The sequence below is a fragment of the Haliaeetus albicilla genome, chromosome W (genome assembly GCF_947461875.1).
Source record: "Haliaeetus albicilla chromosome W, bHalAlb1.1, whole genome shotgun sequence".
In the NCBI taxonomy this organism is placed as follows: Eukaryota; Metazoa; Chordata; class Aves; order Accipitriformes; family Accipitridae; genus Haliaeetus; species Haliaeetus albicilla.
Window position 1 is genome coordinate 11714484 of NC_091515.1, and position 14780 is coordinate 11729263.

The 14780-nt window shown below is 45.0% G+C and overlaps 1 protein-coding gene across 1 annotated transcript in view; it reads left to right on the forward strand.

Moving 5' to 3' along the window:
* LOC104313517 (cardiomyopathy-associated protein 5) overlaps positions 1-14780 on the forward strand; it is a 65678-nt gene that overhangs the window by 36184 nt on the left and 14714 nt on the right. The window contains 4 exon segments of the mRNA XM_069775556.1: positions 4833-4983; positions 5723-5754; positions 6023-6169; positions 10858-11002. Coding sequence (XP_069631657.1) covers positions 4833-4983; positions 5723-5754; positions 6023-6169; positions 10858-11002 — 475 coding nt within the window.

Genomic DNA, 14780 nt, shown 5'->3' on the forward strand with positions numbered 1-14780 from the left:
AGGATTCCTTTTCCTCATAACAGGGTTTCTTTCTCAAGAGAAGGTTTGTTTTGGGAGCTCACATCTCACTGTCATGCTTTATAACCTCCCATTCACCGTCTCATGCACCACTGCTGTTGTAGTCACTCTCTGGCTTTTCAAATGATGCCCCTCTCTCACATGTTTGGTCCCTGAGCACTGGAACTAAAGCATGGATTTCTGTAAGGTGCTTTGTTTCCTGGCTGGATTTTCAGGTGCCTAACCGGACATTGGAGAAGTGCCATCTTGCACAGACTCTCCGGTGTCTAATAAGAGTTGAGTGCACCCAGCAGTGTCACTATGGGGAGACTGCCTCTCTCCTCCACAGAGTCACTTGCTTTTATTAGACTTAGAGGAACTGAATATCTCTGAGACCTTAACTTCCTTGTCAGATTTGTATGAATTTGCCTGAGGCATTCAAAGCTGCTCAGGTGAGGTTGGACAGACACTTGTGCATGCAGTGTTATCTCAGCCTCATTTCTTTAGGAAGTCAGACAAAAAGATCTTTTTTTTTTAACCTACTTTCAGCCAGTGTTAACTTAGTGGTGTAAATGTGCTATGTATCTTGGTTTAGTTCCTAAACTCCCTCTTGCAGTCCCATGAGTGCAACCATTCTTTCCTCCTGGGCTGTTACCTACTGGCAAGGTCATCCAGGATAACAGACCCGTTTTATCATGCTATATTTCCTTCTTCCACAAGTCACTCCAATGTGTTTTTCCCCAAACTGCTGAGATCCACTTTTTGGTTTGATTTGCATTAGCTACTGTGTTTGCTGAATATCAAATGGCTCCAGACCAGTTTGCTTTGACAAACTGGAAATGAATGACTGTCTACTAGCAAGTGACCTTCAAAGCTCCTCATCCTTTATACTTTCTTCTCTTTCTCTTTCTGAAATACCTGGTTTTCATCCTTCACTTCCACTACCAAGTATTTCAATTGCTATTGTGATTTTTACTTTGGTGAGCAGTAGACAAAACATATATATTTTTTTTCAAGATTATGCCCTTCCTGAAGGAAAATAGAGGTAAATGTCTACATGAAACTTTATTTGGAATTGAACATCTCAAGTACATAATTTATCAAATACAGGAGGCAAATGTCAGACACTCTCAGAATCTGTTTTGACTGAAGCCATTTGATGAAATAGATGTGAATTTGCCATGTTTCTCCAATCCACATATTTTTCCTTCAGAAAGAATAGTCTTTTACTGAACAATTTCATAGAACTTTCTTTTCACTTCAGAAACATCTTTCCTTCAAAATACCCTCCATTTCCAAGTTTTCCATATCCACTAATGCAAAGACCTTTTCCCTCGAATTCTTCCTCCTTTCATGTAAGCCACCCCATTAACAAATGCATAAGCATAAAAAACCCTTGCAGCATGCCAGAGCATACTGGAACCCAGGCTCTGCCAGAAGAAGGGTGGGGATAATTTCAAAATTTGAAAATTATTATTTCCAAAGCCTGCCGTGAGTCCTGCCCATTAGAAGATGAGGACCTCTGCTGATGGTAACAATCTTCCATTAAAGTCACAGAGGAATGCAACTGCTCTCCTTCTTCTGATCAGAAAACGTCCCACTTTTCTGTTGAAAAATATGATTTAGTCAAACTAACTTGTTGCGCAAATATCTCATTTCTTTGACTAAAATTCATTTAAAAAAGGGCCAGCACTTTGATAACACAGAAATGTTCTGTTTCTGAAGAGAATAGTTAAACTTCTTGCTTTGAAATTACTTCCTTTCAAAAGTTTGTTTCATATTATGCAAAAAGAAATTAGAAATCAAATGTTTTTCAATGTTACCGAACTGAATTTTAATCTATAACTTTTTTTTTTTTCTGGAAGTTTTATTCATTAAGCTAGCTTCTGTTCAAATTTGGCATAATAATAAATTTTGCAGTTATGGGGTTTCTGTGATCACAAATAGTGGTTTCTAGGCAATTTCACTGGAGAAAAAAGCTGGTTTCCCCACTGGGTCCACTGAAAGGAAATCTTTTCCTAAAGATGATCAGTTTTTAAATTGACCAACTCTAGATACAGTCAAAAGACAAAATGTGGATTGTTTTTAGCAATGAGCAGGATAATTTTTTTCAATGGGAAGCAGATGTAATCCTATTGTACTGATAGCTCTCTGTATAAATCATAAGGAAACAGCCAGCATCTGCATTTGCCTTGTTCATGCCACAGGGGACCATCATCATTACTGTAAACATAACTGAAAAAAAGCAAAAGCTTTCTGCTGAGATTCTAACAGAATTCATGCAATATGGAAATTTACTGGTGTATTGGTTTTGTGTGGCAAGGTTTTGGTAGCGGGGGGGTTACAGGGGTGGCTTCTGTAAGAAGCTGCTGGAAGCTTCCCCTGTGTTCGAGAGAGAGAGAGCCCATACCAGCCGGCTCTAAGACGGACCCGCCGCCGGCCAAGGCCGAGCCAATCAGTGATAGTGGTAACGCCTCTGTGATAACATTTTTAAGAAGGAAAAAAAAGTTGGGACAGGGAGAAACAGCCACCGGAGAGAGGAGTAAGAACATGTAAGAGAAACAACCCTGCAGACACCAAGGTCAGTGAAGAAGGAGGGGGAGGAGATGCTCCAGGCGCCGGAGCGGAGATTCCCCTGCAGCCCGTGGTGAAGACCCTGGTGAGGCAGGCTGTCCCCCTGCAGTCCAGGGAGGTCCACGGTGGAGCAGATATCCACCTGCAGCCCGTGGAGGACCCCATGCTGGAGCAGGTGGGTTCCCGAAGGAGGCTGTGACTCTGTGGGAACCCTGCGCTGGAGCAGGCTCCTGGCAGGACCTGCGGATCTGTGGAGAGAGGAGCCCACGGAGCAGGTTTTCTGGCAGGACTTGTGACCCCGTGGGGGACCCACGCTGGAGCAGTGTACTCCTGAAGGACTGCACACCGTGGAAAGGACCCATGCTGGAGCAGTTCATGAAGAACTGCAGCCCATGGGAAGGACCCACCTTGGAGAAGGTCGTGGAGGACTGTCTCCCGTGGGTGGGACCCCACGCTGGAGCAGGGGAAGAGTGTGATGAGCCCTCGCCCTGAGGAGGATGAAGCGGCAGAAAATAACGTGTGATGACCGTAAACCCCATCCCTGTCCCCCTGTGCTGCTGGGGGGGCTTGGTGGAGAAATCCGGGAGTGAAGTTGTGCCCGGGAAGAAGGGAGGGGTGGAGGGAAGGTGTTCTGAGATTTGGTTTTATTTCTCATTACCTTACTCTGGTTGATTTGTAATAAATTGAGTTAATTTTCCCTAAGCTGAGTCTGTTTTGCCCGTGACGGTAATTGGTGAATGATCTCTCCTGTCCTTATCTCGACCCGCAAGCTTTTTGTTATATTTTTCTCTCCCCTGTCCAGCTGAGGATGGGGGAGTGATAGAACGGCTTTGGTGGGCACCTGGCGTTTAGCCAGGGTCAACCCATCACAACTGGGTGAAGAAATAGAACCATGTATCTTTGTTCCCTGCAGTCACTTTAACAATGAACATCTTTTAGGGCTTTTTGCTTCTTTCTTTCTTTCCCCTCCCTCTCTTTTAAGCCATAATCATAGAGGGGAACAATATCTCATCAGGGATGGATCTGTGTGGATCAGCAGACAAAGTTTATATGAAATTTGGGGAACCTTGGAGGTCTTTGAAGAACTCTTTGTGAGGGATGCTCCTGGCTGTCCCATGGGATTTGGGTGCTTTGGCTAAGGCAGAGCTTGGGTTCAACCTACCCGCCAAGGATCCTCTGGGTCTGCGGGGAAAATGACTGTGCCAGGAAGGAGCACCTGGTTGTGCACCTGCAGTAGGAGTCCACCTCTGGGCAGGGGCAGACCCAAGGCTGCAGGTAGCTTCCTGCTCCCTGGGCTGTGAGTGCAGGAGGTCTGAGCCTTCCTTTTCCTAAAAGCACATCCCTGTTGTTGTCTGTCTCTTGGCAGGTTTGACACACTGCATGAATCCCTCCCTGGTGTGGCAGGTCCTCCCCCCTGCCCACTGTTCTGGGATCAGTTATGTCTGTCTCTGGAGGAGGTTCTCTTCTGCAAACTTCCTCTTCCCATCAGTGAGCTGTCCCATGCTGTTTGCTACAAACAAGTGCTTTCAGTCTCCACTTTCACAGGCATCCTCTTCATAGAGTGTCTTCTCCTCTGGTGCCTGTGCCGCAAGGCAAGGTCAGGTAATGGAGAAGGCAGTTGCCCAATGGAGCTTGCATAAGGCTCCAGGGTCTTCTGGCCTTTCCGAGGAGGTGACCTGAAGTTATCAGTTGTCTCTTGGGGTTTCATCAGCATGTGTGCCTCAAAGTGGAATGCAGAGCTGGAATGCTCTCCCTGTGACTGAAAGGAGCAGGTCTCTTGGGGAAAGGAGAGGGGTTGTTGATGCCACTGGGGTTGTATGACAGCTCTGCATGTCCAGGATTGCCGCAGGCCTGGGAAGTAGTGCACTGCTCCCCTTGTCCTGCTGGAGGTTGGAAATGACTGGCCGTGCCACGACTCATCTGTGTGATGGTCCTGCCCCATAGGGAAGGACCCCAAGAGATGGGCAGGGCACGGGCGCATGCTTTGTGCTGGGTTCAGGTGGTCCCAGTACTGGGTCTGGATCTTATTTGTCCAGACTGTGAGGGAAATGGGCAATCAGATTCCCATGCTGAGCAATTAATTTTTTCTGTTCCTAGTTTAGGTGGACCTATTGCTCTAAAACTGCACCAGTATTGTCCGTATTTCAAGTGCTTGCTGTGTTTGTTCTGTGAAAATAAGTGACCAGGTTGCCTCATGAACCTGTAGGTAATTTGGCTGAAAATACAGGAGTGTGAATAATAACTGAAGATTCTCCTCTCAGTCCCACAGACACCGACTGTCATACCTCAGGAACCAAACTCAGCTACCAGCACCTCCATTGCCGTCTACTGGGCTGTGAACGATGGGGACACCATTGACTGCTTCCAGGTCTATTGTATGGAGGAGCCACAAGCCAGCAAAGATGTGGGGGGGTATGTAAGGCCTTGCCTTTGCAATGGCAGCAGCCCTTTCTGCTCTGGTCTCGGGTCAGCAGAGGGGAGGCCAAGTGGCAGGGGAGGACCCAGGATGCAGAGAGAGGAGGGGCTGTGAAGAAATCATGCATAGGACTAAGGACAGGTAATAGTGGAGGAGAGCACAAAGTAGATGCCATTCCTTCTTCTCCCCTTCGTCCCCCAAAATGCAAGGTAAATAGCATGGTCTACAAAGTACAGGGCAGTTGCTTGCAGAGAAGCAGCAACATCCCTGTTTAGGTGCCCTTTTATGAAGTGGCCTGACCTTCAGAGAGGATGTGTCCCTGCTGCCCTGTGGGTACTGCAGATAGAGCTCCCAAAGGGACAGGCTTGATTCGGTTTTTAGGGCCCTGTGTGTACTTCAGAAATGTGTCCTAATAAAAAATGACAGGAAAAGATAATCAGTATTTCCACAATATTTCCACATGTAGGCAAGGATTTTTTTTCAAAATGACATATTTTAAATCTTAAATATGGAAATTGAGAAAAGAGGATTGAAATGCTCATTCATTAAAAAGCTCAGGCTGATCATAAAGTCACTTAAAGCAACTGGGCTCTGCACAAATCCATGTGTGTGTGTGTGTATGCTGGTGCACGTGTGTGTGTGCACTCTAAAGAATGCCAAGGGCTTTTTATAATAGCTAATTTATAGCTAAGGGCTATAAATTCCATTATGATAAATTGTTATGTTATGTTATAGAGAGGTGAAACCAGAGTTGATAACTGCTGATCGTATGTCCCAAATTTGCAGCCTAGTCCTCAGTAGGACTGAGGGCCATAATCTCCCCTTGCCATCAATGGGGTTTGAATGCACACAATTCAAGGGCATGTCAAAAACTTTGTCAAAACTGAGTCAGAGCAAAATATAGAGAAGTTGGCTAATAATGCTTTCTGGATTTTTTTAATTGACTGTTTTTTTACATGTTAGTCAAGAGGTGCAATCATAGGCCCTAGCAGTGAAACGTGAGTGTAACGTCCCGTGTGTGTGTGTTCCTCCTAGCTTTGGTGGAAGAATACAGAGTGACAGTGAAGGAGAGCCACTGTATTTTGGAGGACCTGGAGCTGGATCACTGTTACAGTGTGTGGGTCATGGCTGTGAACTGCACAGGCTGTAGCTTACCCAGTGAAAAAGCCAGTTTTAAAACAGGTATGTACATATTTTGGCATTTGATTGTTATTTTGGCATTTGATTATTATAAGCTTCAAGTTCTTAGACCAATTCTAGTCCATAGTGTTACTGAAACAGAAGAAACTGTTTCATTTAGCCCATCTGGCAGATAGCAGGCAACTCGCAATCATTTCCCTTTTTGCTAGGAGATAGCAGCATAATTGCTCCTGGGAGGAAACTTGAAGGTATTCAGATTTGAAGATGTTTCCAGTCTCAGGCCTTGTGATTGGGGCATTGGGGTGGCACATTATGAATTTCTCTTCTGAGTGCACTGCAATGCTCCAGGGCAGCTCTGGGAAAGCCACCTGGCTGCTCTGTGCTGCTGCTTCTCCTGTGGAAAATGGAGACAACAGCTGCATTTTTTGCCTCTCTGCCATCCTCCCAAATACATCTATGTTGCATTGATTTAAATGATTAACTTTTCAGGGGAAGGCCTACTTTACCGAGGTTACATGCTGCGTCTAGCTCAGTGGAACACAAATCTCAGGTGTGGCTGAGAGGCTCTGCTGCTAAGTGGTATAAATTAAGATGAGTAATTAGACAAGTATTGTTTATGAGCTTCATTTGACTGATTAATTTTTCTGAGACTTAATTTCTTTAATAATTTGTATTGACAAAACTATTGCTTCTTGAATTACAACCAAGGTGAAGCCTCTTGTGTCTGAGGCCCTTTTGCCAGATGACTTTTTTAGTGCTACTGCTTCTTGCAGTTACAAAATACAGACATTTAACAATTTCATAATGAAATAACTCTGTACAACACTGGGTGTATTGTTGAAATCACTTGGCAGCAACCACAGCTTCAAGCCTTTTGCTTAATCCACTAGACTTCAAATTTGTTGATAATTCTCCTTGATATTCAATTTGCTATTCGTATTTTTAGCAAAGATGTTTTTCCAAAGAATTCAAAGTAGAAATTCAAATTTTATGACATCAACAATGTGCTTGTGAGCAATTACAACAATGTAATTGTGAGAATTCCTGCAAAATGGTCAAATAATAATGAGTTATTACTACCTAATAAATCATAATTTTAAAAGGGGTTCTCACCTCTCTGAAGCCATTATTTTTAAGAACTGTATTTGCCTTTTGGCATCACGCTCATCATTCTCTTTCCCAAAACTGAAGCCTTCTGAAGAAGTTTATTTCCTCAAGTCTTTGTTGCCTTCCTTTGGTCTGTTTCTTTAAGAAAACAAATAGACTAAATCAAATAAGAGCTCATTAAATACCATACCTCAAGCTAAGTGAACTCCCTCTGGAGCGCGCTGAGCCCCAGGTGGACTTGTGGGGACACTGCTGAGCACTGACTGATGCAAAACCGCTGCATCCCCTTAAGGCCAAGGGTGGAAAGATGAGCACCGGTAATGGAAACCAGTTCTTCAGTGTGAGCCTGGCTACTTTGATATGAAGCTAGAATACTTTGACTCTTCAAGTAGTCCAATTAGCAATATAAACTCAGAAGCAAGAATTTAGAGAGTTTATTTTCAATAATTCAGATTAAAAGTTGGCACATACAAGAAAATCATTTGCTGGTATATGCAGTGACGAGAACATACGCATTAATAGTGGAGCAAAGCTGTGCCTCTTTCAGATGTTGGGAACACCTCCAAGGCTTTCCCATTGGGATTGCATGCATGGAGGTGGCAGTGGGCCTGGGGAGATGTGGGGAATGCAGCATGTTGCTGCAGCAGCATCCCCTCAGCACCTCCTGTCTCCTGCTCTTCCACCTCCCAAACTCGCAGCCTGTCCTCCCCTCCCCTGGGGAACATGCTGTTTCCAAGCAGTATTTTCTGTGAGGGAGTGATGCTGAAGGCAGCAAGTATCCCTCTATAGCCCCACCTTCCCCCCACCCCATCCATCTCAAATTGATCTCCAGATGAAGGCTCTTTGCAATCCTAAAAACATAGGAGTGAATGCACTTTCTTCTGTTGTTCAAAACCTATGTGATTCTCATCCTGTATCTGAGGGACAGAGTAAGAACTTACCCTTTTCTGCTCTTTGCCTCTTATAAGATCACTTATATGAGTACTGGAATATTACCAGGAAATCAGATATATATTCTAATTAGTACAGCTTGAGTAACTGCAGTTAATTTGTTAAAAATCTCAGAAGCACAGTAACAACTTTTTTCTGGTATGCTGACTCCATCTACTCTTTAGACAGATAATTTAAATTTTAAAAAGTACTTGATGTCTTGTGATGTACTGTTTGCACATACATAAATGTGGGTACGTGTGTCAGTTTCTGAATGCAGATATTGGGGGATTTAGCGATTAATTTTTTATTCTTTAGAAACAGATGCATTTAAAGCCAGACAATAATCAAATATGTCAGAAGAGAATTAAAGGATTATTGCGAAGGGAGCTACACAGATTTCTTACCAGATGAGAATCTATCCCACAGATTCTTTGTTCTGCTGAATGCCTAGATTAGCTGTTCCTGTAGTAAAACATCAAGTACATCTTAACCTGGTGTCCCAATCCAATGTCGGGGAAGGTTTCGATATGATCCCAAGAGCGAGATTAAGACACAAATGAGGTCAAATGCCATATACCCAGAAGAGCTTTTATTATCAAAAGTATCAAAAGTGGAAAATAATGGCGATCGATAGGATAGAATGGAAGAAAAGGTAGAAATTAAGCAAGCAGTCGGGATAGGATTGCTAGGATGGTCACCACCACGGATCCAGCGGTGTCCCGTTGGTCCTCAATCTTCAATTCTTTGGTGGTGGAAAAAAAAGGAAAGCCCCACGGCTTGTCTCTACGGGTTTTTATAGGGCATATTTTGATGATGTCATGCACTGTAGGTTTCGTCTATCATACGACCCTTGCATGATCGACACCAGAAACCAGTATCCTATCAGCTCCAGCCCCATTTCCTCCCTTGGATGCCTCAATGGCCTGGTAATCGTCCTTATGGACAGAGGAGTGTCCTGCTTAAACAGGCCATCTTGGAGACAAAGGGCTCGAGATAAACAGTTCACAGTTCCTTGAGATGATAGTCCAGTCCCTCGCACCTAACAATCTTTGAGGCAAACGGTTCGCGATAACAATTCAGTCTCTTACACCTGGATTGCTAGCCTCCTGATTTTCACTAAACCAGGAAATCAATATGTACTTATGAGGTCTTTTTCTTTCCTTTTCTACTAATAACAAATTATTTTTCTTACTGTGCTGGTTTTGGCTGGGGTAGAGGTAATTTTCTTCATAGTAGCTAGTATGGGGCTATGTTTTGGATTTGTGCTGGAAACAGTGTTGATAACACAGGGATGTTTTAGTTATTGCTGAGCAGTGCTTACACAGAGTCAAGGCCTTTTCTGCTTCTCACACCACCCCACCAGTGAGTGGGCTGGGGGTGCACAAGAAGTTGGGAGGAGCCACAGCTGGGACAGCTGACCCCAACTGACCAAAGGGATATTCCATACCATGTGATGTCATGCTCGGCATATAAAGTTGGGGGAAGAAGAAGGAAGGAGGGGGTGTTCGGAGTGATGGTGTTTTGTCTTCCCAAATAACTGTTATGCATGATGGAGCCCTGCTTTCCTGGAGATGGCTGAACACCTGCCTGCTGATGGGAAGTAGTGAATGAATTCCTTGCTTTGCTTGCGCACGTGACTTTTGCTTTACCTATTAAACTGTCTTTATCTCAACTCAACAGTTTTCTCACTTTTACTCTTCTGATTGTCTCCCCCATCCCACTGGGGTGGGAGTGAGCGAGCAGCTGTGTGGTGCTTAGTTGCCAGATGGAGTTAAACCACGACACTTACAAAACAGAATGCATCTGGAATGCTGGTTGCAGTTCTATAAGATTATCTTGTCATAAAATTGTCTAATTTCTATTTTTGTCTTAGGCCTCCTATTTGGAACCCAATCTCTTTAAAAGTAAAATAACTTTCTATGACTTTTTTTTAATTAATAACTTTTCTTTCAAGGATTGGTATTAAGACTGTTTATATGAGTTTCAACAACAGGTCGTAAAGTTCATTTATGTTGCTATTCCCTGGAAAGAAACAGAGCAAGTGAATACAACTGATCCATTTTCAGCCTACGATGTTGGATGTGCTATTTCACACAATAGCTTTTGATTACTTGCATTCAGTGCGCTATTTTACATTCAGTTTTCTGTCTTGCAGTTGGGCCTGTAGTTCTTAAACTGAGGCTCTAAAAAAGAGAAATTACAGGACCAAATTTTAGTATCCGCATTGCAAAAATAAACAGGACATAATTAAGCATAAAGTCAGCATCTCCCCCTCAGTTCTACAGCAGCACGTTTGTTTCTGATGCAGTTCATGCAGGAACAGCTGAGGACAGGATTGAGGTGATCCAGGGAGAGCTGTACGCAGTACTGCCTTGGTGCTCTGCTCCTTAAAGAATGGCACAAATGGGGAAAATGCGCTTGAGGAAAGGCATAAAAATCTACATGGACATTCTAAGGATGTGCAAGGAAATGCACAAATATTCACAGTGGCTTTCCCAGTGTGGTTTTTTTCTCTGTAATGTAGCTCTCTGCCATTGAAACACAAATAAGCAAAAGATCATTGCTGGACAGATAAAACTAACTATGCCATGGGTATTCAGGGAGGTCACTCTTCCTTTCCCTCATGAGCATCCCTCGCCAGCTACTGGTGCTCTCCTTGCGGTACAGCTAATGTGTCCCTGTGTCCCCAGCGCCCGCCATCCCCATCATCAAGGCTGAGAACTGCACGGTGTGTTGGGACATGGCCACTGTCCGCTGGTGTGCTGGCTTGGCGGCGATGGAGTCCTTCACTCTGGAGTACTGCCAACAGCATTCGCCGTAAGGAGAGGGTCTCAGGTCAGTGCCGCAGTCACAAGCACTGCTTGGTTGGATTAGGCAGCTGTTAATGAGTGCCCTGTCCCAGACTGTGGGTCATTACGCAAGAGGTTATTCTGTCTTCAACCGTGCAAGGAAGAAATCAGCTTCTGCATGCTGAGGAATTTACAGGCTGAACACTAATCTATGAAATTAGGCTGAGAGATGTAAAAGTACTTCCTTTTTATTCTGCTTAACTGGGCAATCCCATTCATTTGGGGCCAAAACCCTGGAGATGTTGCGCTGTCTGCAATCAACCAGAAGTTGCAAGGCTGTGCTGGCCAGGGAAGCAATTGCTCCTTTGCAGCTGCCACATCCCTGAGCACGGCAGGGGAGGACAGCTGAGCTTCATGGGAAGGAGCGGGACAGAGGAGCCTGGCCCAGTTTGCTCTTTGTTTTGTGGCAAACAAGACAGGAGCTGGCTTGGGACATAGCAAGGGTCATAGTGGTGTCCCAGTAATGTTGGTGACCCATCTGCACTGTCTGGATGCATGGGCGGATCCCTCCCAAAGCACAGCTGAGCCCAGCACTGCCCAGCTGTGCAGGCATGCCACAGGGGTGGAAGAGCAACCCAAAGAGCAGCTTTGAAATTGGGGGTGGCATCTGCTTATGCCAGACCTTCTCTGGTTTCTCCTACATTAAGTCTGTGCTGCGTAGAGGAGAGGGCGAAGAGGGATGTAGGCACCACTGAGCCACGAAACCATGCAGTGTGTTGAAATGCAGAGAAAATTATACGGTGCTCTGTATATCCTTGGGGGCTTGGGGTTTTGTTTGTATGTTTTTTAAAAACAACAACAATATTCCAGAAAAATACAGTTGCAGGGGTCTGAGAAGCTTTGGGAGGCAGGAGAGTGACTTGCTATATGGAACCCCAGCTGACTTTGCCTGTCTTCCCTTCCCAGGGAGCCTGATTAGGGTCTTCACCCATGGGCTAGTTCACATGGGCTCCACCCCTTGCAATCAAAATTAGTTGACTAAATGGGTCATATGTTTCTACTAGACAAGTATGACAGTGAAATTGTGCGTGCCTTGCTCCTTACAAAAGTAGGCTAAAAATGGAAATAAAAAACTTCTGCGGGGTTGGGAGACCTTTTTTTCATGCAGTACCAGCATGGTGTGTTAATGCAAACAAGGAGAGGAGGAGGGGTCTTGCCCAGCTCTCCTGCCTCTCAGAGGGCATCCATGATCTGCTCTGTTTCATATATATATTTCATGAGGCCATCAGGTCCCTGTCAACCTGCCAAAGTCACTGATGGTCAGGGATAACATAGCTGCTCCCAAAACCTGTACTATGTGTTTGCTCTCAAGTTTCTTTGCTGTTAACTGGAATTGCCTCTTTTTCTCAAAACTGAACCAGAAAGTGTGCCGCTTTCTGTAATCTGTGAGTGAGGTATCGCTAACACTAAGCAGTTTGCTTGTGGAAACAAGCTGCCAGAACTGGCCCATTCTCTTTCTCAAGTGAGCTTGTGCAAAATCTAAATGTTTATAATTATACTGAGTCACATTTGACTTTTTGGCCTCTCTGTGGGCAGAAGCTGGCCTTTTACTGTGACAAGTGTGAAAAATTCCCACAGGACAAAATCATGAATTTTCTCAGAATTGCTGTAGTTGAAATTTCTGTATTTGTAGAAGGGCTCTGACCTCTTTTTACAGTGTCAAAGACCGTCTTTTATCACTTATTTTCCCTCAAAACAATGCCTACCTTCCTTTTCCAAAAGCACACACACACACCCCAGATTAACCTTGTAGGGCAAGACTTGAAGGAATCAGACAGGACGGCGGGTACTGCTCTGTTGTTAGAAGGGGATGTGCTGGAACTTGTAGGCTATAAACCTTGGGGGGCCTGATAAGGGAAATAGAGAGGCGCCGATGTGGTGGAGAATTAGACCCGTGAGTCATGCTTGATAAAGGGCTGGAACTTAGAGTCTTTTGCAAAAATAGCTTAGTTGCTAACAGTCCAATTGCTAAAGTTTAAGTAGCTACCAATTAGTGCGCCCTGATAAGAACTTTGAAGCATAACAACCAATCAGTTTAAAAAACGCGTCTTCTAATTTCCTATATAAATGAGTGTTATATGCAATAAAATGACTCTCTGCTTGCATCAAGCTGTGTCCCGTCTCTCAATCGTGGCAAATTGGTGACCCCGACATGATAGGGTCCAGGAACCGCCTATCTGCGTGGCATGCTGCGAGTCCCACAGAACGTTGAATGAGCTGCTGAAAGGAAGCAGGAGCCGGCCGGCCTGAAATCCCTCCGGAGTAGAGAGGTGAGCTGTGGGAAACATGGGGAATCAAGCGTCTTCCCCGGAAAGAGACATATATGAGCTTATGAAAGCTCTTCTTCAAAAGCATGGGAAAGTTATCTCCGGGCATGACCTTAAAGCCATGCTTAAATGGGTACAAATGAAGATACCCGCTGTAACCGCTTCTAGTATCTTTACGCGGGAACTTTGGGATGATGTGGGGGTGAAGTTGTGGGACTCTGCCACATCGGGGGATGTAGAAGCACAGCGTATGCTTCCATGGTGGAGGATCATTTTTCAAACCCTAAAAGCTCAAGAGGAGAGTGATAATGGCGACGTAAAGACTAAAGGGAATGCCCCCACGGTCCCTGCTCTGCCTTCGGAAAGTCAAAGTTGTCGAGGACCCCCAGAGGTCGGCGCCGCGGAGGAGGACCCCTTTGATCCGGAGCCGGTAAACCCCGAGAAGGAGCCAGACCTATATCCCCCTGACCCACACAACGTGTGGGCTAATATAAGACACCAAACCTTAAAGGAAGGGGATCTCGAGATTGCCAAAACGATAGTTGCCCCCGTAATTTATCAGGGCCGGGGGGCACAATGGGAAGCCTTATCTTTTCCTGTAATTAAGGAACTGCGCCGTACCATCACGGAGCACATGCTTTCCTCTCCTTATTTCGCGAGCCTGTTTTCTGGTTTTGATACTTATGTTATGACTCCTCATGATTTAAAATCTTTAGCAAAATTACTGTTAACTCCGACTCAGTTTTCGCTGTGGGAGTCACATTGGAGGGGAGGGCTCCAGGCACTTCTTCTCACGTTTGCGGGTCATGCTAATCAAGTTGTGGCTGCATTAACCATAGAACATCTTACCGGCACCGGTCAGCACACTGATCCGGTAGCCCAGGCACGGGATATCCCTTGGGAGGCTCTTGAAGCGGTCCGTGAAGAAGCGAAAAAGGCTTTTTTTAAGGTCCCTGACACACAAAAGCCACAGAAAGCTTTTACAACTATTACTCAAGGACCCCGAGAGCCCTATATGCAATTTATTGATAGATTAAAACAGGCTCTGGAGCGTCAGATAGACAATGCGGAAGCGCGAGAAATTTTGTTGTTGAAACTGGCTGTAGAAAATGCTAATGTGGATTGTAAAAAGCTCCTGAAATCCCTCCCTAAACCGAATCCTACACTGATTGAAATGGTGGAAGCTTGTAATAGAATTGGCACTGTGGATCATAAATTTGAGGCCATGGCTGCTGCCTTTGCAGCCATGCGCGGTCCGTCAGGTTTGGGGAATTGCTACGGCTGTGGTAAATCAGGGCATTTAAAAAAGAACTGCCTGGCTATGAATACGGGAGCTAGGCACCAAGCCCCTGGGGTTTGCCCTAGATGCCGAAAAGGGCGTCATTATGCTAATCAATGTCTGTCTAAGTATGATTTTCAGGGTCAACTGATACAGGGAAACCGGTCACGGAGCGCGGGGCAGCGACACGCGCAGACACAAGTACCGCAGCCAACGTT